Below are 20093 nucleotides of genomic sequence, written 5' to 3' on the forward strand. Positions count from 1 at the left end.
ACGTTTTCTTGGCAGGCCTTATAGCGGGGTGGTTTGCCGTTGCCTTCCCCGGCCGTGATTACCTTTCCCCCAGCTAACTGGGTACTCATATTACCGACCTCGGGAGGGTGGAAGGCTGAGTCGACCCGAGCCGGCTGCCTGAAACCAGCTTCCACTGGGATCGAACTCAGGCCGTGGGGAGAGTTTCGGCTGCAGAAACTGCTGCTTTAAGAACGCCACAACTACGCCATTCCGCTACATAAATCCTCTTTAAAATCCCCCAGCCATTGTTTGCCTTCCGTACAGCAACTGTCTTGTAGAAAAGAAGCCCTCGCAAAAAAAAAAGTCCGTTGGTGGTTAAGTGAAGAGAGAGGTCGGCGGCCGTCGCTGAAAGGGAAGAAATAACCACATCCCGGAGGAGACAAAATATCAGGCGTCTGCAGCTGGAGGGGGCCAACCCAGAGTCAAGGCCCCGCAAAATAAGCACAGGCTGAGAGGTCAAAACACCTCCGTGGAGCCCTCATGGAAACACACGAGCGTTGACCACAAAGTAGGTTGCACAAGAGGATACGCACAGGCGGTTGCAGGAGAGAAAGTGAACACGCCAAGGGAAGTGTGAAGGAGCAACAGGATCACATCACCAAAACAAACTGAGCCCCGAGATAACAAAGCTGGCTGCTAAGCTTTGACCTGGTGGCCACTTTCATCCCGACATCATTTCCCAGTCGAGTTCTGAGGACCGAACTGGGCACAACGAAAACACGTCATCTGCGTTACTCAGTTTTTTGTGTGTTTTTTTTTGATGGTTTGGGACTTCAACTCCTATTCGCCTCAGCCAGCAGGCCAAGAGTCAGGAATGCTGGGAGCTGGAGTCCAAAATATCAGAAGGGCACCAGGTTGGGAAACTCCAGGAAGCCTTCTTTTTGAAGAAGCAGTCACGGTGCGCCTAATCCGGGTGAGGCCCACAGCGCAAGGAAGTTTACCTGCTGTAACATTTCCCATAAAAAAAAACCGGCCCGAGCAAAGGCAGACAAATCCTCAACTGCTGAAACAGCATTTTCCAAAGGCTAAATCGCAGATTCGGCAAGGAAAGACTATTTTCAGCACAGAATCGGTGCTGGGGAAGGCGTTAAAAACGGTCCATCTGCCATGTCAAATTCCCAATCTGGATCAGGCCATGCCGCAGGTGTGATTTAAAAGGAATACAAGCACACGAGGCACACAATGAGGCGTTTTGACGTCAAAGTCATATTTGGCCTCCCCTGAGATGTCTGGCTTGCAGCTGTTCATAAGGCTAGGCTAGAATGCTGCTTCCTGAGATGTTAGCTTTCCACATGCAAGGGATTTGTGCTATTTTAATTTTTGAATCATGGAATAGTAGAATTGGAAGGGGCCCATAAGGCCATCAAGTCCAACCCCCTGCTCAATGCAGGAATCCACCTTAAAGCATCCCTGACAGACGGTTGTCCAGCTGCCTCTTGAAGGCCCCTAGTGTGGGAGAGCCCACCACCTCCCTAGGTAACTGGTTCCATTCTCATACTGCTCTAACAGTCAGGAAGTTTTTCCTGATGTCCAGCCAGAATCTGACTTCCTGTAACTTGAGCCTGTTATTCCGTGTCTCACACTGTGGGATAATCGAGAAGAGATCCTGGCCCTCCTCTGTGTGACCTTTCCAGTATTTGAAGAGTGCTACCTTTTAAAATCTATTTTAAAGTGCTTTATTCTGTTTTTGTTTTGTTTTATCTTGCACACCGCTCCAAAATTTTCAAAGGGTAGCAGTTTAGAAATATTGTAAATTAATTGTAAATAAATAAAAAATATTGTAAATAAATAAATCATGTCATTCCTCAATCTTCTCTTCTGGAAGAGGAATAAGCTATACAAGCACTATGAGGGCTTGTGGCTCAGTGGTGGAACACATGCTTGGCATACAGAAGCGCCCAAGTTCAATCCCAGGCCTGGAAGTCCCAAACAGGCAGTGGAGGCTGGTGGCTCCAATCTCAATGGGGCAGTGCCTCCGCTCCAGGTTTCTGTAAGAACCAGTCAGAACTCTAAAGAAATACTCCAAGCACCTTGGACAGCTCCTTTCTGGTTCTGACTGAAACCTGGAATGGATTGACCACCCCAATGACATCCATTACCCAAAGGACTTTCTCTTGTGCCTCTCCCAGACTGTAGATGGGCCTGCCGGGAGAGATTCGTCAACTTATAGAATCATAGAATAGCAGAGTTGGAAGGGGCCTACAAGGCCATCGAGTCCAACCCCCTGCTCAATGTAGGAATCCACCCTAAAGCATCCCTGACAGATGGTTGTCCAGCTGCCTCTTGAATGCTTCTAGTGTGGGAGAGCCCACAACCTCCCTAAGTAACTGATTCCATTGTTGTACTGCTCTAACAGTTAGGAAGTTTTTCCTGATGTCCAGCCGGAATCTGGCTTCCTGTCATTTCAGCCTGTTGTTCTGTGTCCTGCACTCTGGGAGGATTGAGAAGAGATCCTGGCCCTCCTCTGTGTGACAACCTTTTAAGTATTTGAGGAGTGCTCTCATGCCTCCCCTCAACCCTCTTTTCTCATGGCTAAACCTGCCCAGTTCTTTCAGTCTCTCTACATAGGGCTTTGTTTCCAGACCCCTGATCATCCTGGTTGCCCTCCTCTGAACACACTCCAGCTAGTCTGTTAAAACAGCTATAAAGACTGATATCTTTCAGCAAGCCTACCCAGCCGGATTTTAAGACGTCTGGCTGTTATTTTAATAATGGTTCTGTGTGTTTTTAATCAGTTTTATGTATTTTATAGCATTTTTATATTTGATGTTGTTCCCCGCCTCGATCCAGATGAAGAGGCGGGTAAGAAATAAATATATCATCGTCATCATCATCACCACCAGCCTCCAGGTGAGCCTTTAGGCTTAGAACCTTTTGATTTAAAAATTAAAAGCACATGTTTGGATATTTCCTACTGGAAATATCCCCATGGAATATGCTTTCTCCAAGTACCTTAAACACTGCTTTAATAAGTGCCCAAGGGCTTAAAAAAGAAAAAGAAAAAAGAAAATCCTCATGGCCACTCCATGTAACGAAGCCTATGTCCATGTAACTGGAATAATGGCACAGTTCTTCCCATTTATCGTTGCCTCTACTTCCCCTCTTGACACCTGTGTAGAATTTTAGGTCGCAAACTCCTCAGCAAAGGGACTCCGTAAGGCCACCCACATCAGGAACAGGGCAAGCTTTTGGGGACCTAGACGCTCATTCGGCAATTTGAGAAACTGTCTGGGGCACCACCACAAAATGGCTGCCATGTAAGGCGTGGCTAGGCACCGTGTAACCCAGAGGCTTTATGGGAAATGAAGACGGCAGCTCCTGGAGGCCTTCATTCCACTTTGAAGCAATCCCACCTGGTGGTAAGGAAATGCGTTGGTGTTTCCCCCCCCCCCCCCCAAAAAAAGTGGGACGGGCATCTTGGTGTGAGCCAAAAAAGGTGCTCAGCAGCGCCCAACAGGAGCTGAACTGCCTACCGTGTTTTAGAACTGTATATTTATTGTTCTATTTTATATGTATGCTTTTATCTGTACACCACCCTGAGATCCCTGTGATATAGAATCACAGAATAGCAGAGTTGGAAGGGGCCTTTAAGGCCATCGAGTCTAACCCCCTGCTCAATGCAGGAATCCAGCCTAAAGCATCCCTGACAGATGGTTGTCCAGCTGCCTCTTGAAGGCCTCTAGTGTGGGAGAGCCCACAACCTCCCTAAGTAACTGGTTCCATTGTCGTACTGCTCTAACAGTCAGGACGTTTTTCCTGATGTCCAGCTGGAATCTGGCTTCCTTTAACTTGAGCCCGTTATTTCGTGTCCTGAACTCTGGGAGGATCAAGAAGAGATCCTGGCCCTCCTCTGTGTGACAATCTTTTAAGTATTTGAAGAGTACTATCATGTCTCCCCTCAATCTTCTCTTCTCCAGGCTAAACATGCCCAGTTCTTTCAGTCTCCCTTCACAGGGCTTTGTTTCCAGACCCCTGATCGTCCTGGTTGCCCTCCTCTGAACACGCTCCAGCTTGTCTGCGTCCTTCTTGAATTGTGGAGCCCAGAAGTGGATGCAATATAGGGTGGGAGATAAATGTTTCAATAAAATAGACATTGACGGTTCAATACATTTGAACGCAACGTCTGTGTGAGAGTCCAGAATTGGCTCTTTGGTGCAGAAATAGACGACCTCACCATCCGTTCTTTTTATTATTTAAAAGACAATAGTTACTAGCCCTTATGGAGGCAGAGCGAAGCTTCCCAAGTGTGCAAATGGGCCCTACGAGGTCTTCAAAGCCGGAGACAGGCTGAGGGAGATGATCAGCAAATGGGAATGGCAAAGGGCCCAGTGTTCTTACAAACAAACGAAGAACAGCCCTATCTGCAACACGTCTCAACATGGTGCAAGGCCCTGGACGAGATATTGATGGAATGGTTTGCCCCCAATCCTCTGCCATGGCTGGTTTGGCAGGAACTACAGGGACGTTCTGTCCCATGGTGCTACTCTTGTCAGAATGAATTCAGACACACACGTTATCAGTATGACAATGGAACCAGTGACCTAGGGAGCTTGTGGGCTCTCCCACACTAGAGGCCTTCAAGAGGCAGCTGGACAACCATCTGTCAGGGATGCTTTAGGGTGGATTCCTGCATTGAGCAGGGGGTTGGACTCGATGGCCTTATAGGCCCCTTCCAACTCTACTATTCTATGATTCTACTATCTCTTATCGATCATCTCAGACTGCAGGACATGGAATAATGGGCTCATGTTACAGGCAGCCAGATTCCGATTGGACATCAGGAAAAACTTCCTGACTGTTAGAGCAGTACGACAATGGAATCAGTGACCTAGGGAAGTTGTGGGCTCTCCCGCACTAGAGGCCTTCAAGAAGCAGCTGGACAACCATCTGTCAGGGATGCTTTAGGGTGGATTCCTGCATTGAGCAGGGGGTTGGACTCGATGGCCTTGTGGGCCCCTTCCAACTCTGCTATTCTATGATTCTATAAGATCAGTTAGCAGGAGAGCCAAAGGGGAATCTCTACTTTAACAAATCGTCTCATAAACAGGAGGGGTGCTAGATTTGATGCATTGCTTCCAAAGGGGATCCTGGCCACAACCATAAGAATGTAAGAAGAGCTAGGCTGGATCAGACCAAATGCCTATTTAGTCCAGCGTCTCTCATTTAGAGCCATTCAAATTGGTGGTCATCACTACACCTAGTGGCAGGGAGTTCCATAGTTTAACTATGTGCTGTGGGAAGAACTTCCTTTTCCCTGTCCTGACTCTCCCACGAATCAGTTTCATGGGATCTGCGGTTATCACTGCGGGCCTGTTCAGACAACACACTAAGCCATGGTTAGGCCGCTAAAACTTTTGCAGCAAATGCTTAGCGAGTGTGTGGAAAGCATGGTGACGTAGCCACCATGGTCAGGAACGGCTCACATGACACGCTAAGCCATAATGTTTAGCTCAAAATGCTTAAGCACCATGACTTAGCGTGTCATCTGAACAGGGTTACTATGACAAAGGGAGAAAAGTATCTCCCCTGTCCATGCCTCTCTCACATCTCCTCATACTTGACTTTTTTCTAAGGTAAACAGTCCCAGATGTACCATTAGGGATGTTGCTCCACCCCTCTGATTATTTGAGCTGCACTTTTTCCTACTCTGCAGTATCCTATTTGGGGTACAAAGGCCACCAGCCATGATATCTAGGTAGCCGGTGTGGAAAAGAGAACCCTGGACTGAATGACATTTGGTCTTACCTGATTACGGTCATAATCAAAGGCCCCGGAACCATATTCCATATCATCAGGACATGTTGGAAGAGGCAGTAGTAAGGCCTGACCTACTCTGGGTGGCTGTTGCTTTGCACCAAGCTTAGAATGGCTGTCCAGATGTGGCCATACTGGCTTGGACTGACAGGAGATGAAGTCCAAAACCATCTGGAGGGCACCAGGTTGAAAAGGATGAAAGTTACAGGAAGCCAGATTCCGGCTGGACATCAGGAAAAACTTCCTGACTGTTAGAGCAGTATGACAATAGAACCCGTGACCTAGGGAGGTGGTGGGCTCTCCCACCCTGGAGGCCTTCAAGAGGCATCTGTCAGGGATGCTTAAAGGTGGATTCCTGCACTGAGAAGGGGGTTGGACTCGATGGCTTTGTAGGACCCTTCCAACGCTATTATTCTGATTCTATGATTCTGTGAATGGATGCACGATGAATATTTCTGGGAAGAGAATTGCATAATCAAGGAGCCAACCCACATAAAGTTCTGTCTCCAGCTGCCATCCAAGGGTAAAATTCAAGATGGGCTTGACCTACCATGTTACTTTAAAAGGGCAGGCCCAGCCTTCCTAGTTATTATCTTGGGGTCACAGTATTTAAACTTTTAATTGTGTTAGGCCAACAGAAATTATACCTATTTAGAAAGATGGATCACTTTCCTTTTTATTTTAATCAATTTATTATAAATTCACCCCAATAAATTGAGTACATCAAGCTTCAGAGCACCTCAGATATTCTGTTGTATGTCTTGTCTGGCTCATTTTGTGGCCTGGGTGCTGAATGCTAAATTATGCCCATGCAAGGAGCCACAATTTGACATAACACGTTAGGCTAAATTGCTGAATTGACAGTCCGTTCACTTTACGGAAGTTAGAAAAGTAAATCATTTCGCAGCAAGAGGAGGATGCTGTATATCATATCACATCTGATATGAAGGGCCCTGCTGGATCAGACCAAGGGTCCATCTAGTCCAGCACTCTGTTCACACAGTGGCCAACCAGCCATCGGCCGGGGATGAACAAGCAGGACATGGTGCAACAGCACCCTCCCGCCCATGTTCCCCAGCAACTGGTGCACACAGGCTTACTGCCTCAAATACTGGAGATAGCACACAACCATCAGGGCTAGTAGCCCTGGATAGCCTTTGCCTCCAAGAATTTATCCAACCCCTTTGAAAGCCATCCAGATTGGTGGCCATCACTACATCTTGTGGTAGCGAGTTCCATAATTTAACTATGCACTGCATGAAGAAGTCCTTCCTTTTATTTTGTCCTGGATCTCCCACCCATCAGTTTCATGGGATGACCCCGGGTTCCAGTATTTTGAGAGAGGGAGAAAAATGTATCCCTGTCCGCATTCTCCATACCATGTATAATTTTGCACACCTCTATCCTGTCTCCCCTCAGCCTCCTTTTTTCCCAAGCTAAGCAATCCCAGTTGATGTAACCTTCCCTTGTAGGAGAGATGCTCCAACCCCTTAATCATTTTATTTGCCCTTTTCGAGTTAGAACTCTACCCCGATCTAGCCTACAAAGGGTAGATGTTCTGCCATTAAAAACCAATGTTATTTGCCAACTCACACCTACAAAACATGCTTTTGAGAATTTTTTTAAAAAGCCTTAAGAGAACTCCCTAGAACAGGACTTTCAATTCTGCCGAGTTCTCACACCACATGATAACACCAACAAAAAAAAATATGGGTTCCTCTTATTCTGGGTATGATCCTATGTTTCTACTGTTTCTACCTGGCTAGATGTCAGGAATCACAAACCTTTATCCTGGCCAACACTTCCTTCATTACCATGATCCTCAGGCACGGGGCAGCTCCAGATTTAGACCTACTTAAAAGTAAATCCACTGAAATCGAAATCAATGGGACTTGACGGTAGTTATGCCCCATTAATTTCAAGGTGCCTACCCTAAATATGGCTAAATCTGGATCAATGTCAAGGTTCCTTAGATGTCCTTTCATACTGTTTGCACATCCTACTGATTATTTTTCAGCGAAAGAGAATAAAACACACACACACACACAAGAAGTTCTATGGTTTTCATTCCACCACCTCCAAATATAAATCTTGCAGTCTACAAAGGTGAGGCGGATTCCATCCTGTCTTGCAAAAGAAAGAAAGAGGAATTCTCACATTTGTTCTGACAACCAAGATGCTTTGCACTAACACTGCAGGATTTGCACCATATCTTCCCCTGTGCGTAGTAGTGGTTATGGGGGAAGGGAAGGAAGGAGGAGATCAAGAAATTAATTTTTGCAAACGACACCAAAACAACTCTGCACAGCCCAAAGATAGTGTCCGTCTTTGTTCAACCGTTTATAATTCAGATTCTCCGTCGAGGTTAGGAGGTACAGGCCATCATGTATTTCTTAACCCAGACAAATCTGGACATGCAAAGACCATCCTTCTCCCTCCATGGGTCCGTGTATAGGGTATGTATTTCGTTTCAAAGAAGGGAAACGCTAGATGGATTTTTCTCTGTGCTCCGCCACCCCCACCACAGCAAGGAGGGGGTAGGCAAATTCAAGAATCCCCCCCTAAGGTTCTGCTGCTCCCTCTTCCTCCACACAAGCACAATGCAGAAAAATGCCAACAGCAGCCCCCCCACAAATCCCCAAAGAAAACACCAGAGAGTGCTAAGATCTGTGTGTTTTTTGGCTTGGCTACTGCTCAGGAAAACCTCCTGCCTCCACCCCTGCCCTAAAACTTCAATGGCTGTTGAAGTTCTATGGTTTTCATTCCACCACCTCCAAATATAAATCTTGCAGTCTACAAAGGTGAGGCGGATTCCATCCTGTCTTGCAAAAGAAAGAAAGAGGAATTCTCACATTTGTTCTCTAGCAGCACCTGATCTGCGAGCTTCTGGAATTAAAAATACACAACGCTGGTAGAGAAATGCTGATCAGCTCCCTGGACAGGTGATTTAACAGAACAAAGCAGGCCATAAATCTAAGAGGATCATTTCTCTGCCACTATCCACCCACTGCTAAGTCACACCACCATACACCAGCACCAATCCAGCCTCATCTGACTGCAGCACTGAGGCCGTGTCATAACATGGAAGATACAGCCTTGGTTCAGGAACGTCCCAAAACGACCATTGCTTCCCATTTCAAGCCCTTCTCCATCTACAATTCTGCTCCACCCATTTCCAGGAAGAAGCCACCAAAAAAAACGAAAAAGAAAAAAGAAGTATCAACCTGTTAAATTATAAAAAGAAGAAGAAAAACACGGATCTGTTCTTCTGAACAACACTGCCTTCGAAATACGGCTTATCTGTAATTGTTAGAGACAGCAAGAGGATTAACAGCAGCCATAGCAACAAACTCTATTAAAAGTAGCCACTATCTTATAGTCAGAACTATCTATTTATGCATGTACCTAAAAGAAGTTTAAAGATACAGGTTTGTTGCCTGAATGCAAAAACACTCTACTTCGGTGGTACATTACCTGACATATAAAAGCATATCACTATGCAGCTGGAACCTTGATTTCTTTTCCTTTAAAAATATATATTATAATTTTGTAATAAAAACAAGACAACGCCCCCACCCCATCCCATCTCCAGACCCACACACACACACACCACTGCCCAGACGTACTTTAAAATGCATGGATCAAACACCAAAGCTGAGGACCCAAAATAGCATTTCAGTTCCGTGTGCAAAGTCACCCCCCCTTCCACAAATCAGAGTGATCTTATATGAAGAAACCACATTCGCATTTTGTACACCCGGGGGGGATCGTGGACGTACACCTGCTTACAATCCAGAGAAAGATTCAATAACATGCATTCGTTGTAATGACTAGTCAATATCACACTGGAGAATACAGAAGTATTTTCCGGTTTCAGATGTGTTGCTTTATGGTGGGGAGGGAGAGAGAGAGAGAGAGAGAGGGAAGACAGACCTGAGATATTATTGGAGGTGGGAGGAGAAAGGGGGGGGGAGAGAAACAACCAAGATGCTTTGCACTAACACTGCAGGATTTGCACCATATCTTCCCCTGTGCGTAGTAGTGGTTATGGGGGAAGGGAAGGAAGGAGGAGATCAAGAAATTAATTTTTGCAAACGACACCAAAACAACTCTGCACAGCCCAAAGATAGTGTCCGTCTTTGTTCAACCGTTTATAATTCAGATTCTCCGTCGAGGTTAGGAGGTACAGGCCATCATGTATTTCTTAACCCAGACAAATCTGGACATGCAAAGACCATCCTTCTCCCTCCATGGGTCCGTGTATAGGGTATGTATTTCGTTTCAAAGAAGGGAAACGCTAGATGGATTTTTCTCTGTGCTCCGCCACCCCCACCACAGCAAGGAGGGGGTAGGCAAATTCAAGAATCCCCCCCTAAGGTTCTGCTGCTCCCTCTTCCTCCACACAAGCACAATGCAGAAAAATGCCAACAGCAGCCCCCCCACAAATCCCCAAAGAAAACACCAGAGAGTGCTAAGATCTGTGTGTTTTTTGGCTTGGCTACTGCTCAGGAAAACCTCCTGCCTCCACCCCTGCCCTAAAACTTCAATGGCTGTTGATGATGTCTGGCTGGATGATGTCTGGCTAAAACTGCCCAGATGCGATAATCTGCTATATTCCTCCTCCTCCTCCTCCTTCTTCCTGCTGGATACAGCAAACACCTCCTTCCTCTCTTTTCCATTGCATTCGCCATAGCAAGAATATTTATTTATTTATTTAACACCACCAGCAACAAATAAAAATCAGACGCTTAATGGCTGCTGTGGGTTTGGTGTCTTTTTTATTTATTTATTTATTTAAGGGGAGAGAAGGAGGGGGCTTTCATTTCCCCTGACACAATGCCCTCCCCTTCAGCCACCCTCTTCCCCCCCACTCCCCGCACCGGACCTTTTTGCAGGCAGACAAAACCTCTTTCGAAATTGCAGCCCCTACTTCGATCTTTAAAGGCAGCTCCAAGAACCATTCTTGCAATGGGGTGGGGGAGGAAGATTGGGAAGACCCCTCCTCATTAAATCATAGAGGAGGGGGAGGAAGGCCCCGCATTAAATCATAGAGGAGGAGGGAGGAAGACCCCCCTCACTAAATCATAGAGGAGGGGTGAGGAAGAGGAGGAAGCCCCCTCCCATTAAATCATAGAGGAGGGAGGAGGAAGCCCCCTCCTCATTAAGCCATAAAGGAGGGGGAGGAAGCCCCCTCATTAAATCATAGAGTAGGGGGGACGAAGCCCCCTCCTCATTAAAACAGAGGAGGAGGAAGAGGAGGAAGCCCCCTCACTAAATCATACAGGAGGGGTGAGGAAGAGGAGTAAGCCCCCTCCCATTAAACCATAAAGGAGGGGGGAGGAAGAGGAGTAAGCCCCCTCCCATTAAACCATAAAGGAGGGGGAGGAAGACCCCTCCCATTCAATCATAGAGGAGGGGGGAGGAAGAGGAGGAAGCCCCCTCCCATTAAACCATAAAGGAGGGGGAGGAAGCCCCCCTCCTTCAATCATAGAGGAGGGGGAGGAAGAGGAAGCCCCCTCCCATTAAACCATAAAGGAGGGGGGGAGGAAGAGGAGGAAGCCCCCTCCCATTAAACCATAAAGGGGGGGAGGAAGAGGAGGAAGCCCCCTCCCATTAAACCATAAAGGAGGGGGAGGAAGCCCCCCTCCTTCAATCATAGAGGAGGGGGAAGGAAGAGGAGGAAGCCCCCTCCCATTAAACCATAAAGGATGGGGAGGAAGCCCCCCTCATTCAATCATAGAGGAGGGGGGGAGGAAGAGGAGGAAGCCCCCTCCTCATTAAGGGGGGAGAAAAGAGTTGAACCTTACTTTCGCCCACCACAGCCTTGAGACCAGCGGGTGCCATGATGCTGCGCTCGCTCCTCTTTCGCGGTGCGGTGCGGTGGCGGGTCGTTCCTTTCCCCTTTCCCTTCCTGCTGCGGCGGCCGCTTCGCTGGGCTCCCGCACTCTGCGCCGGGGCTGGCTTCTCAGCTGACTGCAAAGGGAGAGGAAGGAGGCGGTCCAGGCAGGGCGTGGTCGGATTGTGATGCTGGCAGCTGATGCTGATGCTGAGCCTGGTGGTGCCGAGGCGACGTCACGGCCGGCGGAGCCAATCAGCGGGCCGCCTGCTCAGCATCCCCCGCCTGGCTTGCGGCTCTGCCCATGGCCCGCGCCGTTAAGGGGAGGAGCTGACGCTGCATCTCTCTATATTTTATATATTGTCATTTTTAAATCGTAGATACAATGGCTGACTTCGGACGAAGCTGGAGCTAGTGCAGAACGCTGCAGCCGGGCTGTTGTCCGGAGCTGCCCCTTTCCAGCATGGAACTCCTCTGCTGAGGGAGCTGCACTGGCTGCCTATTCGCTACCGGGCCAGGTTGAAGGTTCTTGTACTTGTGTACAAAGCCCTAAACAACTTGGGACCAGGATACCTGAGAGAGCGCCTTCTCCCTTACCAACCTGCCCGGTCACTGAGGTCATCCGAGGGCCTACTCCTGGTGGTTCCACCTAGATCCATCCTCCGATTGGAGTCCACCAGGGGAAGAGCCTTCAGCGTGGTGGCCCCTATCCTGTGGAACTCCCTGCCTCTGGAGGTCAGGAGGCACCAACCTTGTACTCTTTTTGGCGCCTCCTGAAAACATCTTTATTCCAAGAAGCCTTTCTTTAACATGCAGCCTTGGATTACTGTTATTGCTTCTTTTAAATTTTGTTTTAACTGTTTTTATTCTGTTTTTATTTTCATTTTACCTTGTACACCGCTCCAAAATTTTTCAGTGGGGAGCAGTATATAAATATTCTAAATAAATAAATAAATAAATAATAAATAAAAGGAGGACAGGGCTCTTGTATCTTTAACAGTAATGTAGAAAAGGGAATTTCAGCAGGTGTCAATTGAAGGGGATGAAATTCCCTCTTCATTGTAACAGTTAAAGCTGCCCTCTTTTGTATCTGGCCACTCTAATATAGCTAGTGTAGCTTTAACTGTTGTGCTGAAGAGGGAATTTCACCCTCTTCAATTGACACCTGCTGAAATTCCCTTTTCTACATTACTGTTAAAGATACAAGAGCCCTGTCTTGCTTTTCATATGGTCACCCTAGCAATATATATATGAAAAGGACAGGGGTTCCTGTATCTTTAACAGTTGTATAGAAAAAGGAATTTCAGCAGGTGTCCTTTGCATGCACGCAGCACCTGGTGAAATGCCCAAATCATCCCAACAGTTAAAGCTGCAGGAGCCCTGTCCTCTATTGCATCTGGTCACTCTGGGCAGGGCTCCTGCAGCTTTAAATGTTGGGATGAAGAGGGGATTTCACCAGGTGCTGCATACATACTGGCACCAACACTGATTCCATTTCGACTAAATGTAAAGCCAAGTAAAAACAAGGCTTTTTAACAAAACCTTTGATGGGTAAATTCACTAAGATGGCACATTGTTTTAACTGTTTTAACTTATATATTGTTTTAACTTGGTTCATGGTTTAATTTGTTAACTGTGCATATTTATTGTTTTATACTGTATGCTTTTATCTGTACGCCGCTGCGAGAACTTAATGATATAGGGTGGGATATAAATGTTTTAAATAAATAAAATAAGCATAAATGTAGGGTGACCCTATGGAAAGGAGGACAGGGCTCCTGTATCTTTAACAGTTGCATAGAAAAGGGAATTTCAGCAGGTGTCCTTTGTATGCATGCAGCACCTGGTGAAATTCCCTCTTCATCACGACAGTGAAGGTGGCAGGAGCTGTACTAGAGTGACCAGATACAAAAGCGGGCAGGTGTCCTGCAGCTTTAACTGTTGTGATGAAGAGGTTATTTCACAAGCAGCTGCATGCATACAAAGGACACCTGCTGAAATTCTCCTTTCAATACAACTGTTAAAGATACAGGGGCCCTGTCCTCCTTTCCATAGGGTCACCCTAAGGGCTCCTGTATGACCAGCCTGAGAGCAACAAGTGATGGAGGCGGTAACATTAGCACCTGAGCGACCCAGGGCTGATGCCCCTCACCTTAGCATCCTTATCTTCAAACACTGTAGAGTTGGGGAGCAGCTGACTAGGCATGTATAATGTTACAGATGCTCATTTTATAATTTGTACCTTTAAAATGTATTATCCTTTTCTATAGCAAAATGATCCAAGTGCCTGCTACCAGCTTCGGCTGATACACCAGCTGTGCCCCTTCTTAGAGTCCGAAGACCTAAAGACAGTCGTGCACGCGCTGGTAACCTCGAGGCTCAACTTCTGCAATGTGCTCTACATAGGGCTACCTTTGTGCCTAATCTGGAAACTTCAACTAGTTCAAAATAGGGCAGCCAGGCCGGTCACAGGTACACCTAGGGGGGACCACATCACACCAGTTTTAAAATCTCTTCACTGGCTGCTAATTAGTTTCCAGGCAAAGTACAAAGTGTTGGTTATCACCTTTAAAGCCCTACATGGCTTGGGTCCAGGCTACCTGCGGGATCGCCTTCTCCTGTACAATCCGCCCTGCGCACTCAGGTCCTCTGGGAAGAATTTTCTCCAGCCAACAAAAACAAGGCTGACAACTATAACCCAGAGGACTTTTTCTTCTGCCGCTCCCAGTTTGTGGAATGGCTTGCCGGAGGAGACACGCCAACTTCACAGTCTTCCGGAATTTAAGAAAGCCATAAAGACTGATCTCTTCCGGCAGGCCTACCCAGTTGAATTTTAAGATGCCTTTTAATAATGTGCTGCTTTTAATAACGTATTAGTTTTGAATGTTTTAATCAGTTATATGTATTTTATGGTGTTTGCATTTGTGTTGTACCCTGCCTTGATCCAGACGGAGAGGTGGGTAAACAAATAAAATTATGATGATGATGACCAGAATCATAGAATAGCAGAGTTGGAAGGGGCCTACAAGGCCATCGAGTCCAACCCCCTGCTCAATGCAGGAATCCACCCTAAAGCATCCCTGACAGATGGTTGATAGAATGATGATGATGATGATGAAGATGATGAAGGACTGGGGTGCAAATCTGTGCCTCTAACCTGCTGTTGCTACCGTATTTCTTCGATTGTAAGACACCATCGATTGTAAGACGCACACTAATTTCAGTACCACCAACAAGAAAAAAAAAACCTAAGACACACCCGCGATTCTAAGATGTACCCCATTTTTAGAGATGTTTATACGGGGGGGGGGGGTGAAGTGCGTCTTAGAATTGAAGAAATACGGTATGTGGTTGTAAAATCTGCCCTCGATGTATGGTCTATTGTTTCAAACTGTCTGTGCCAGGCTTGGGGCTGGTGGCTGCCTGCCGAGGTCATCCCTGCCTTGAACCAGTCTAACTCCCACCAGCACCTGGAGATTATCAGGGTGGTGGAGAAGGGCACAGGTTGGTTTGCCAGGGTTGTGGGACAAGGGCTCCCAAAAAGAGATTAAAAGCCCTAAGAAGAAGACCCTCCATCTTCCTTGGTGGTGCGTGCGTATGTCAAATGGGAAGATCAGGTCCGAGGCAACCAGGCGGGGATTGCTCCGAGTTAGAGAGGGTTTTTATGTTTTAACATGTGTGGGTATTCTGGAGAAGGCCAGCCGGGATTTGGATGGGTGTGGGGACGTCTGACTGTTTCTTGGGGTAATGGCTAACTGATAGAGCGTTTCCTCACCTTCCTTCCTCACTCCCTTTTCCTCATCTACTTTCCCTTTTCCCCCCTGACCAAGGCCTTATGTGTTAGTTTTAGTGATTGCAATAAATTTGCTTTGGTCCCTTAACAACTTGGGACCAGGATACCTGAGAGAGCGCCTTCTCCCTTACCAACCTGCCTGGCCACTGAGGTCATCCGAGGGTCTGCTCCTGGTGGTTCCACATAGATCCATCCTCCGATTGGAATCCACCAGGGGAAGAGCCTTCAGCGTGGTGGCCCCCCTCCTGTGGAACTCCCTGCCTCTGGAGGTCAGGAGGCGCCAACCTTGTACTCCTTTCGGCGCCTCCTGAAAACATCTTTATTCCAAGAAGCCTTTCTTTAACATGCAGCCTTGGATTTCTGTTTTTGCTTCTTTTTAAATTTTGTTTTAACTGTTTTATTCTGTTTTTATTTTCATTTTACCTTTGTACACCGCTCCGAAATTTTTCAATGGGGAGCGGTATATAAATATTCTAAATAAATAATAAATACATAATAAATAAATGTGTGTCTGTGTGTTAGTCCCTGAACATCTGGCTTGTCCCGGTTGTGGACAAGGCTAGGGTGGTGGGTTACCTGGAAGCTCAGGACGTTTGGTCCAGGAGCCTACCTTGCAGGGTTGTCAGGTAGATCCTGACATCCGTTGTTATTATTATTATTAAGGATGCAATCCTATGCATGTTTAGATGGGGGAGAGCCCTACAACCCCAGCCAGAATGCTGAGAGCTAGAGAGCTTTATTTATTTTTGTCTAAACATGCATAAGATTACCCACGAAATGTATTTATGATCAGGCATCAAAACAGCATGTATTTTATTCCTCTAGTCATGAAAGTTCTATGACTTAAGTGAGTTTAAAATGCAAAATTGCACTCGCTCAGAGTATTTCTCTCTCTCTCTCTCTTTTTAATCAGGGTTAGCTAACATGTTTTTGTTCTGTTTTGTTTGCTCTAACATAGCAGGAATGTAGGATCAGTTGTGAAGCATGAAATGGTGTGCGGGGTGGGGAGTGAGTTGTGTGCTTCACCTTTGAAGAAATGCATGTGGCCGTCTAAGGTGGGGGCTCATAAGATCATGAAAGGCACAATCATATGTGACAGGTAAAAAGGCCTACAACTAGAGGAGCTATACTCGAGTGACCAGGTACAAAAGAGGGCAGGGCTCTTGCAGCTTTAATCATTGTGATGAAGAGGGAATTTCGCCCAGTGCTGCATGCATACAAATGACACCTGCTGAAATTCCCTTTTCTATACCATTTTTAAAGATACAAGAGCCCTGTCCTCCTTTCCATAAGGTCACCCTAACCAACACATACAAGTTCCTTTCACATATTCAAACCCTGTATTAACCAGTCTAAAATAACTACCACCCTCTAGTGGCCTAGAATTGACGTGTTGTCATGCCCAAGGATAAAAGGTGATGCGTGGGATAAACTTAGGATGGAGCAATGCAGGAGTGGGCAAAGGGGCTCGTGCCTTTTCATGGCAGCTACACCTCCTAACATTCCCTCTTCTGCACAACTATTAAAGGTGCACGAGTCCCTTTTTCTTCACTGGTATACAGTCCATGCAAACTGACCTTGTGTGTGGCCTTGCTGGACTTCAGGTGTGTTGGATTACAAATTCTGTCATCTACAGCTAGCACCACGGTGGCTCAGGATGATGGGAGTTGTAGTCTAATACATCTGGAGGGAATCGGATTGAGAAATGCTGGTCAACTCTGAAGTAAAAGATGCAAATTAACACACGTGTGTAGAGATGTGACTATGAAATTGACTAACTACACGATCTTATATAAGGCTACTCAGACGTAAGACCCACTGAGATCAATGGGTCTCACACCCCTTTAAATGGGTATAAGATTGAGAATCCAAAGCAACTGAAGGAACGCCTCCTCCCATATGTACCTGCCTGGACCCTAAGGTCATCCACAGGCGTCCTTCTCCGTGAGCCCCTGCCAAAGGAAGTAAGGCAGGTGGCTACCAGGAGCAGGGCCTTCTCTGCTGTGGCACCCCAGCTGTGGAATGAGCTCCCTAAGGAGGTTCACCTGGCATCTACACTATATTCTTTCAGACACCTTTTTCTTCTCTCAGCATTTTAACAGTCTATTGTGAACCGCCCAGAGAGCTTCGGCTATTGGGCGATATAAAAATGCAATAAATAAATAAACAAAGAATAACATATTTTAACAACCACATGCTACATCAGGGGTGGACAGAAGGTTCGATTTCAATTCTGAGAAGACCCTGCCAGCATAGCCAATAGTCAGAAATGCTGGAAATTGATGCCCAACCCATCTGGAAATCTACCTTCTGCCCACTGCTGTGCTAAAAAAAATTAAAATCGTTATTCTACAATATGCTGCATCTCTCCAAAATGAAACGTAATGCATTGTCAATCTCAACAAAGAAAGTTCGTGAATGGAGACCAAGTTTCAATAAATACATCTTGTTCTGACAAACCTCTAACTGTCCTGTCTGGGTGCGTTAATTTCTCTGTCAAAGCCATTTGCCTTACTCTAGATAAAAGGGCTTTTAAAATGTACTTGTTGTCCTGGCTTGCACAGAAGGAGACGCTACTCTGAGTGAATTTTCCCGTGGGGACTCTCACTGTGGCGGTGGCTGCCATTTTGAATATTCAAGCTGTAATCGGGGCAAGGGTGAATTGTCTGGGCACTGGCTTATTTTAAAGTCATATTTAAATGTAAGGCATTTGATACTGCATTTTACATTTTTATGCATTTGAAGCCACCTTGGGAAGACCACGGTCTTGAAAGGTGGCTAAAAATAGATCAAATAATTAAAAAATACAACTGAAAGTGGGGCATACATTCTTCATTTTTACATGATGCATGCATATATTGCAAAAATATATTGCAAAAAGCAATTTACAGGAGGAAACCTTGAAATCAATGCAGTGATTACTAGAAGCCAACATGGATTTGTCAGGAACAAATCCTGTCAGACTAATTTGATCTCATTTTTTGATAGGATAACCTCCCTTGTGGACTGTGGGAATGCTGTGGACGTCATATATCTTGACTTCAGCAAAGCTTTTGACAAAGTACCACATGACATTCTGATTAACAAACTAGCTAAAAGTGGGCTAGATGGAACAACTATTAGGTGGATCCACAGTTGGCTACAGAATCGGACTCAAAGAGTACTTATCAATGGAACCTTCTCAAACTGGGGAGAGGCAACGAGTGGGGTGCCGCAGGGCTCAGTCCTGGGCCCAGTGCTCTTCAACATTTTTATTAATGATTTGGACGAGGAGGTGCAGGGAACGCTGATCAAATTTGCAGATGACACAAAATTGGGTGGGATAGCTAATACCCTGGAAGACAGAAACAAACTTCAAAGTGATCTTGATAGGCTGGAGTGCTGGGCTGAAAACAACAGAATGAAATTTAATAGGGATAAATGCCAAGTTCTACATTTAGGGAATAGAAACCAAATGCACAGTTACAAGATGGGGGACACTTGGCTCAGCAATACTACAAACGAGAAAGATCTTGGAATTGTTGTAGATCACAAGCTGAATATGAGCCAACAGTGCGATATGGCTGCAAGAAAGGCCAATGCTATTTTGGGCTGCATTAATAGAAGTATAGCTTCCAAATCACGTGAGGTACTGGTTCCTCTCTATTCGGCCCGGGTTAGGCCTCATCTAGAGTATTGCGTCCAGTTCTGGGCTCCACAATTCAAGAAGGACGCAGACAAGCTGGAGCGTGTTCAGAAGAGGGCAACCAGGATGATCAGAGGTCTAGAAACAAAGCCCTATGAAGAGAGACTGAAAGAACTGGGCATGTTTAGCCTGGAGAAGAGAAGATTGAGGGGAGACATGATAGCAGTCTTCAAAGACTTAAAAGGTTGTCACACAGAGGAGGGCCAGGATCTCTTCTCGATCCTCCCAGAGTGCAGGACACGGAATAACGGGCTCAAGTTAAAGGAAGCCAGATTCCGGCTGGACATCAGGAGGGACTTCCTGACTGTTAGAGCAGTGCGACAATGGAATCACTTACCTAAGAAGGTTGTGGGCTCTCCCACACTAGAGGCCTTCAAGAGGCAGCTGGACAACCATCTGTCAGGGATGCTTTAGGGTGGATTCCTGCATTGAGCAGGGGGTTGGACTCGATGGCCTTGTAGGCCCCTTCCAACTCTGCTATTCTATGATTCTATGATTCTATGAAATGCCATTAGCATGATGGAGTCTCAGCTTTGCAGATTTTATAAGCACTTACTATTAAACATAAACATTATTCTACTGACTGAGTAAACAGGGTGTTATGGGTGTTGGTCAAAACATTCTTGCCAAGACAGCATACAAGGGTTGTTGTTATCATTTATATACCGCCCCATAGCCGAAGCTCTCTGGGCAGTTTACAAAAGTTAAAAACAGTATTAAAAACAAATAAACAAAATTTAAAACCATGAAAAGCATAAAATACCAAAAAAAAAAAAAGCAGACAATATAGATTTAAAACAACTACTCTGGGGTCAGTTAAAAAAATCAGCATATGCTGTTAAATGCCTGGGAGAAGAGAAAAGTCTCAACCTGGCGCTGAAAAGATAACAATGTTGGGGCCAGGCGAGCTTCGTCGGGGAGATCGTTCCATAATTGAGGGGCCACCACTGAAAAGGCCCTCTCCCTGGTTGCCATTCTCCGAGCTTCCCTCGGAGTAGGCACTC

The 20093-nt window shown here is 46.2% G+C and overlaps 2 protein-coding genes across 3 annotated transcripts in view; both read right to left on the reverse strand.

The window, feature by feature from the left end:
• STXBP1 (syntaxin binding protein 1) overlaps positions 1-11647 on the reverse strand; it is a 62435-nt gene extending 50788 nt beyond the window's left edge. For both annotated transcript variants that reach the window (XM_063144781.1, XM_063144780.1), the window contains exon 1: positions 11583-11647. In XM_063144781.1, coding sequence (XP_063000851.1) covers positions 11583-11619 — 37 coding nt within the window. In that variant the 5' untranslated portion in view covers positions 11620-11647. The remainder of the gene's footprint in view (positions 1-11582) is intronic.
• Positions 1-20093, reverse strand: part of NIBAN2 (niban apoptosis regulator 2) — a 413466-nt gene that overhangs the window by 276545 nt on the left and 116828 nt on the right. The gene's annotated exons all lie outside the window — the stretch shown is intronic.

This window comes from Elgaria multicarinata, chromosome 19, assembly GCF_023053635.1.
Source record: "Elgaria multicarinata webbii isolate HBS135686 ecotype San Diego chromosome 19, rElgMul1.1.pri, whole genome shotgun sequence".
Lineage (NCBI taxonomy): Eukaryota > Metazoa > Chordata > Lepidosauria > Squamata > Anguidae > Elgaria > Elgaria multicarinata.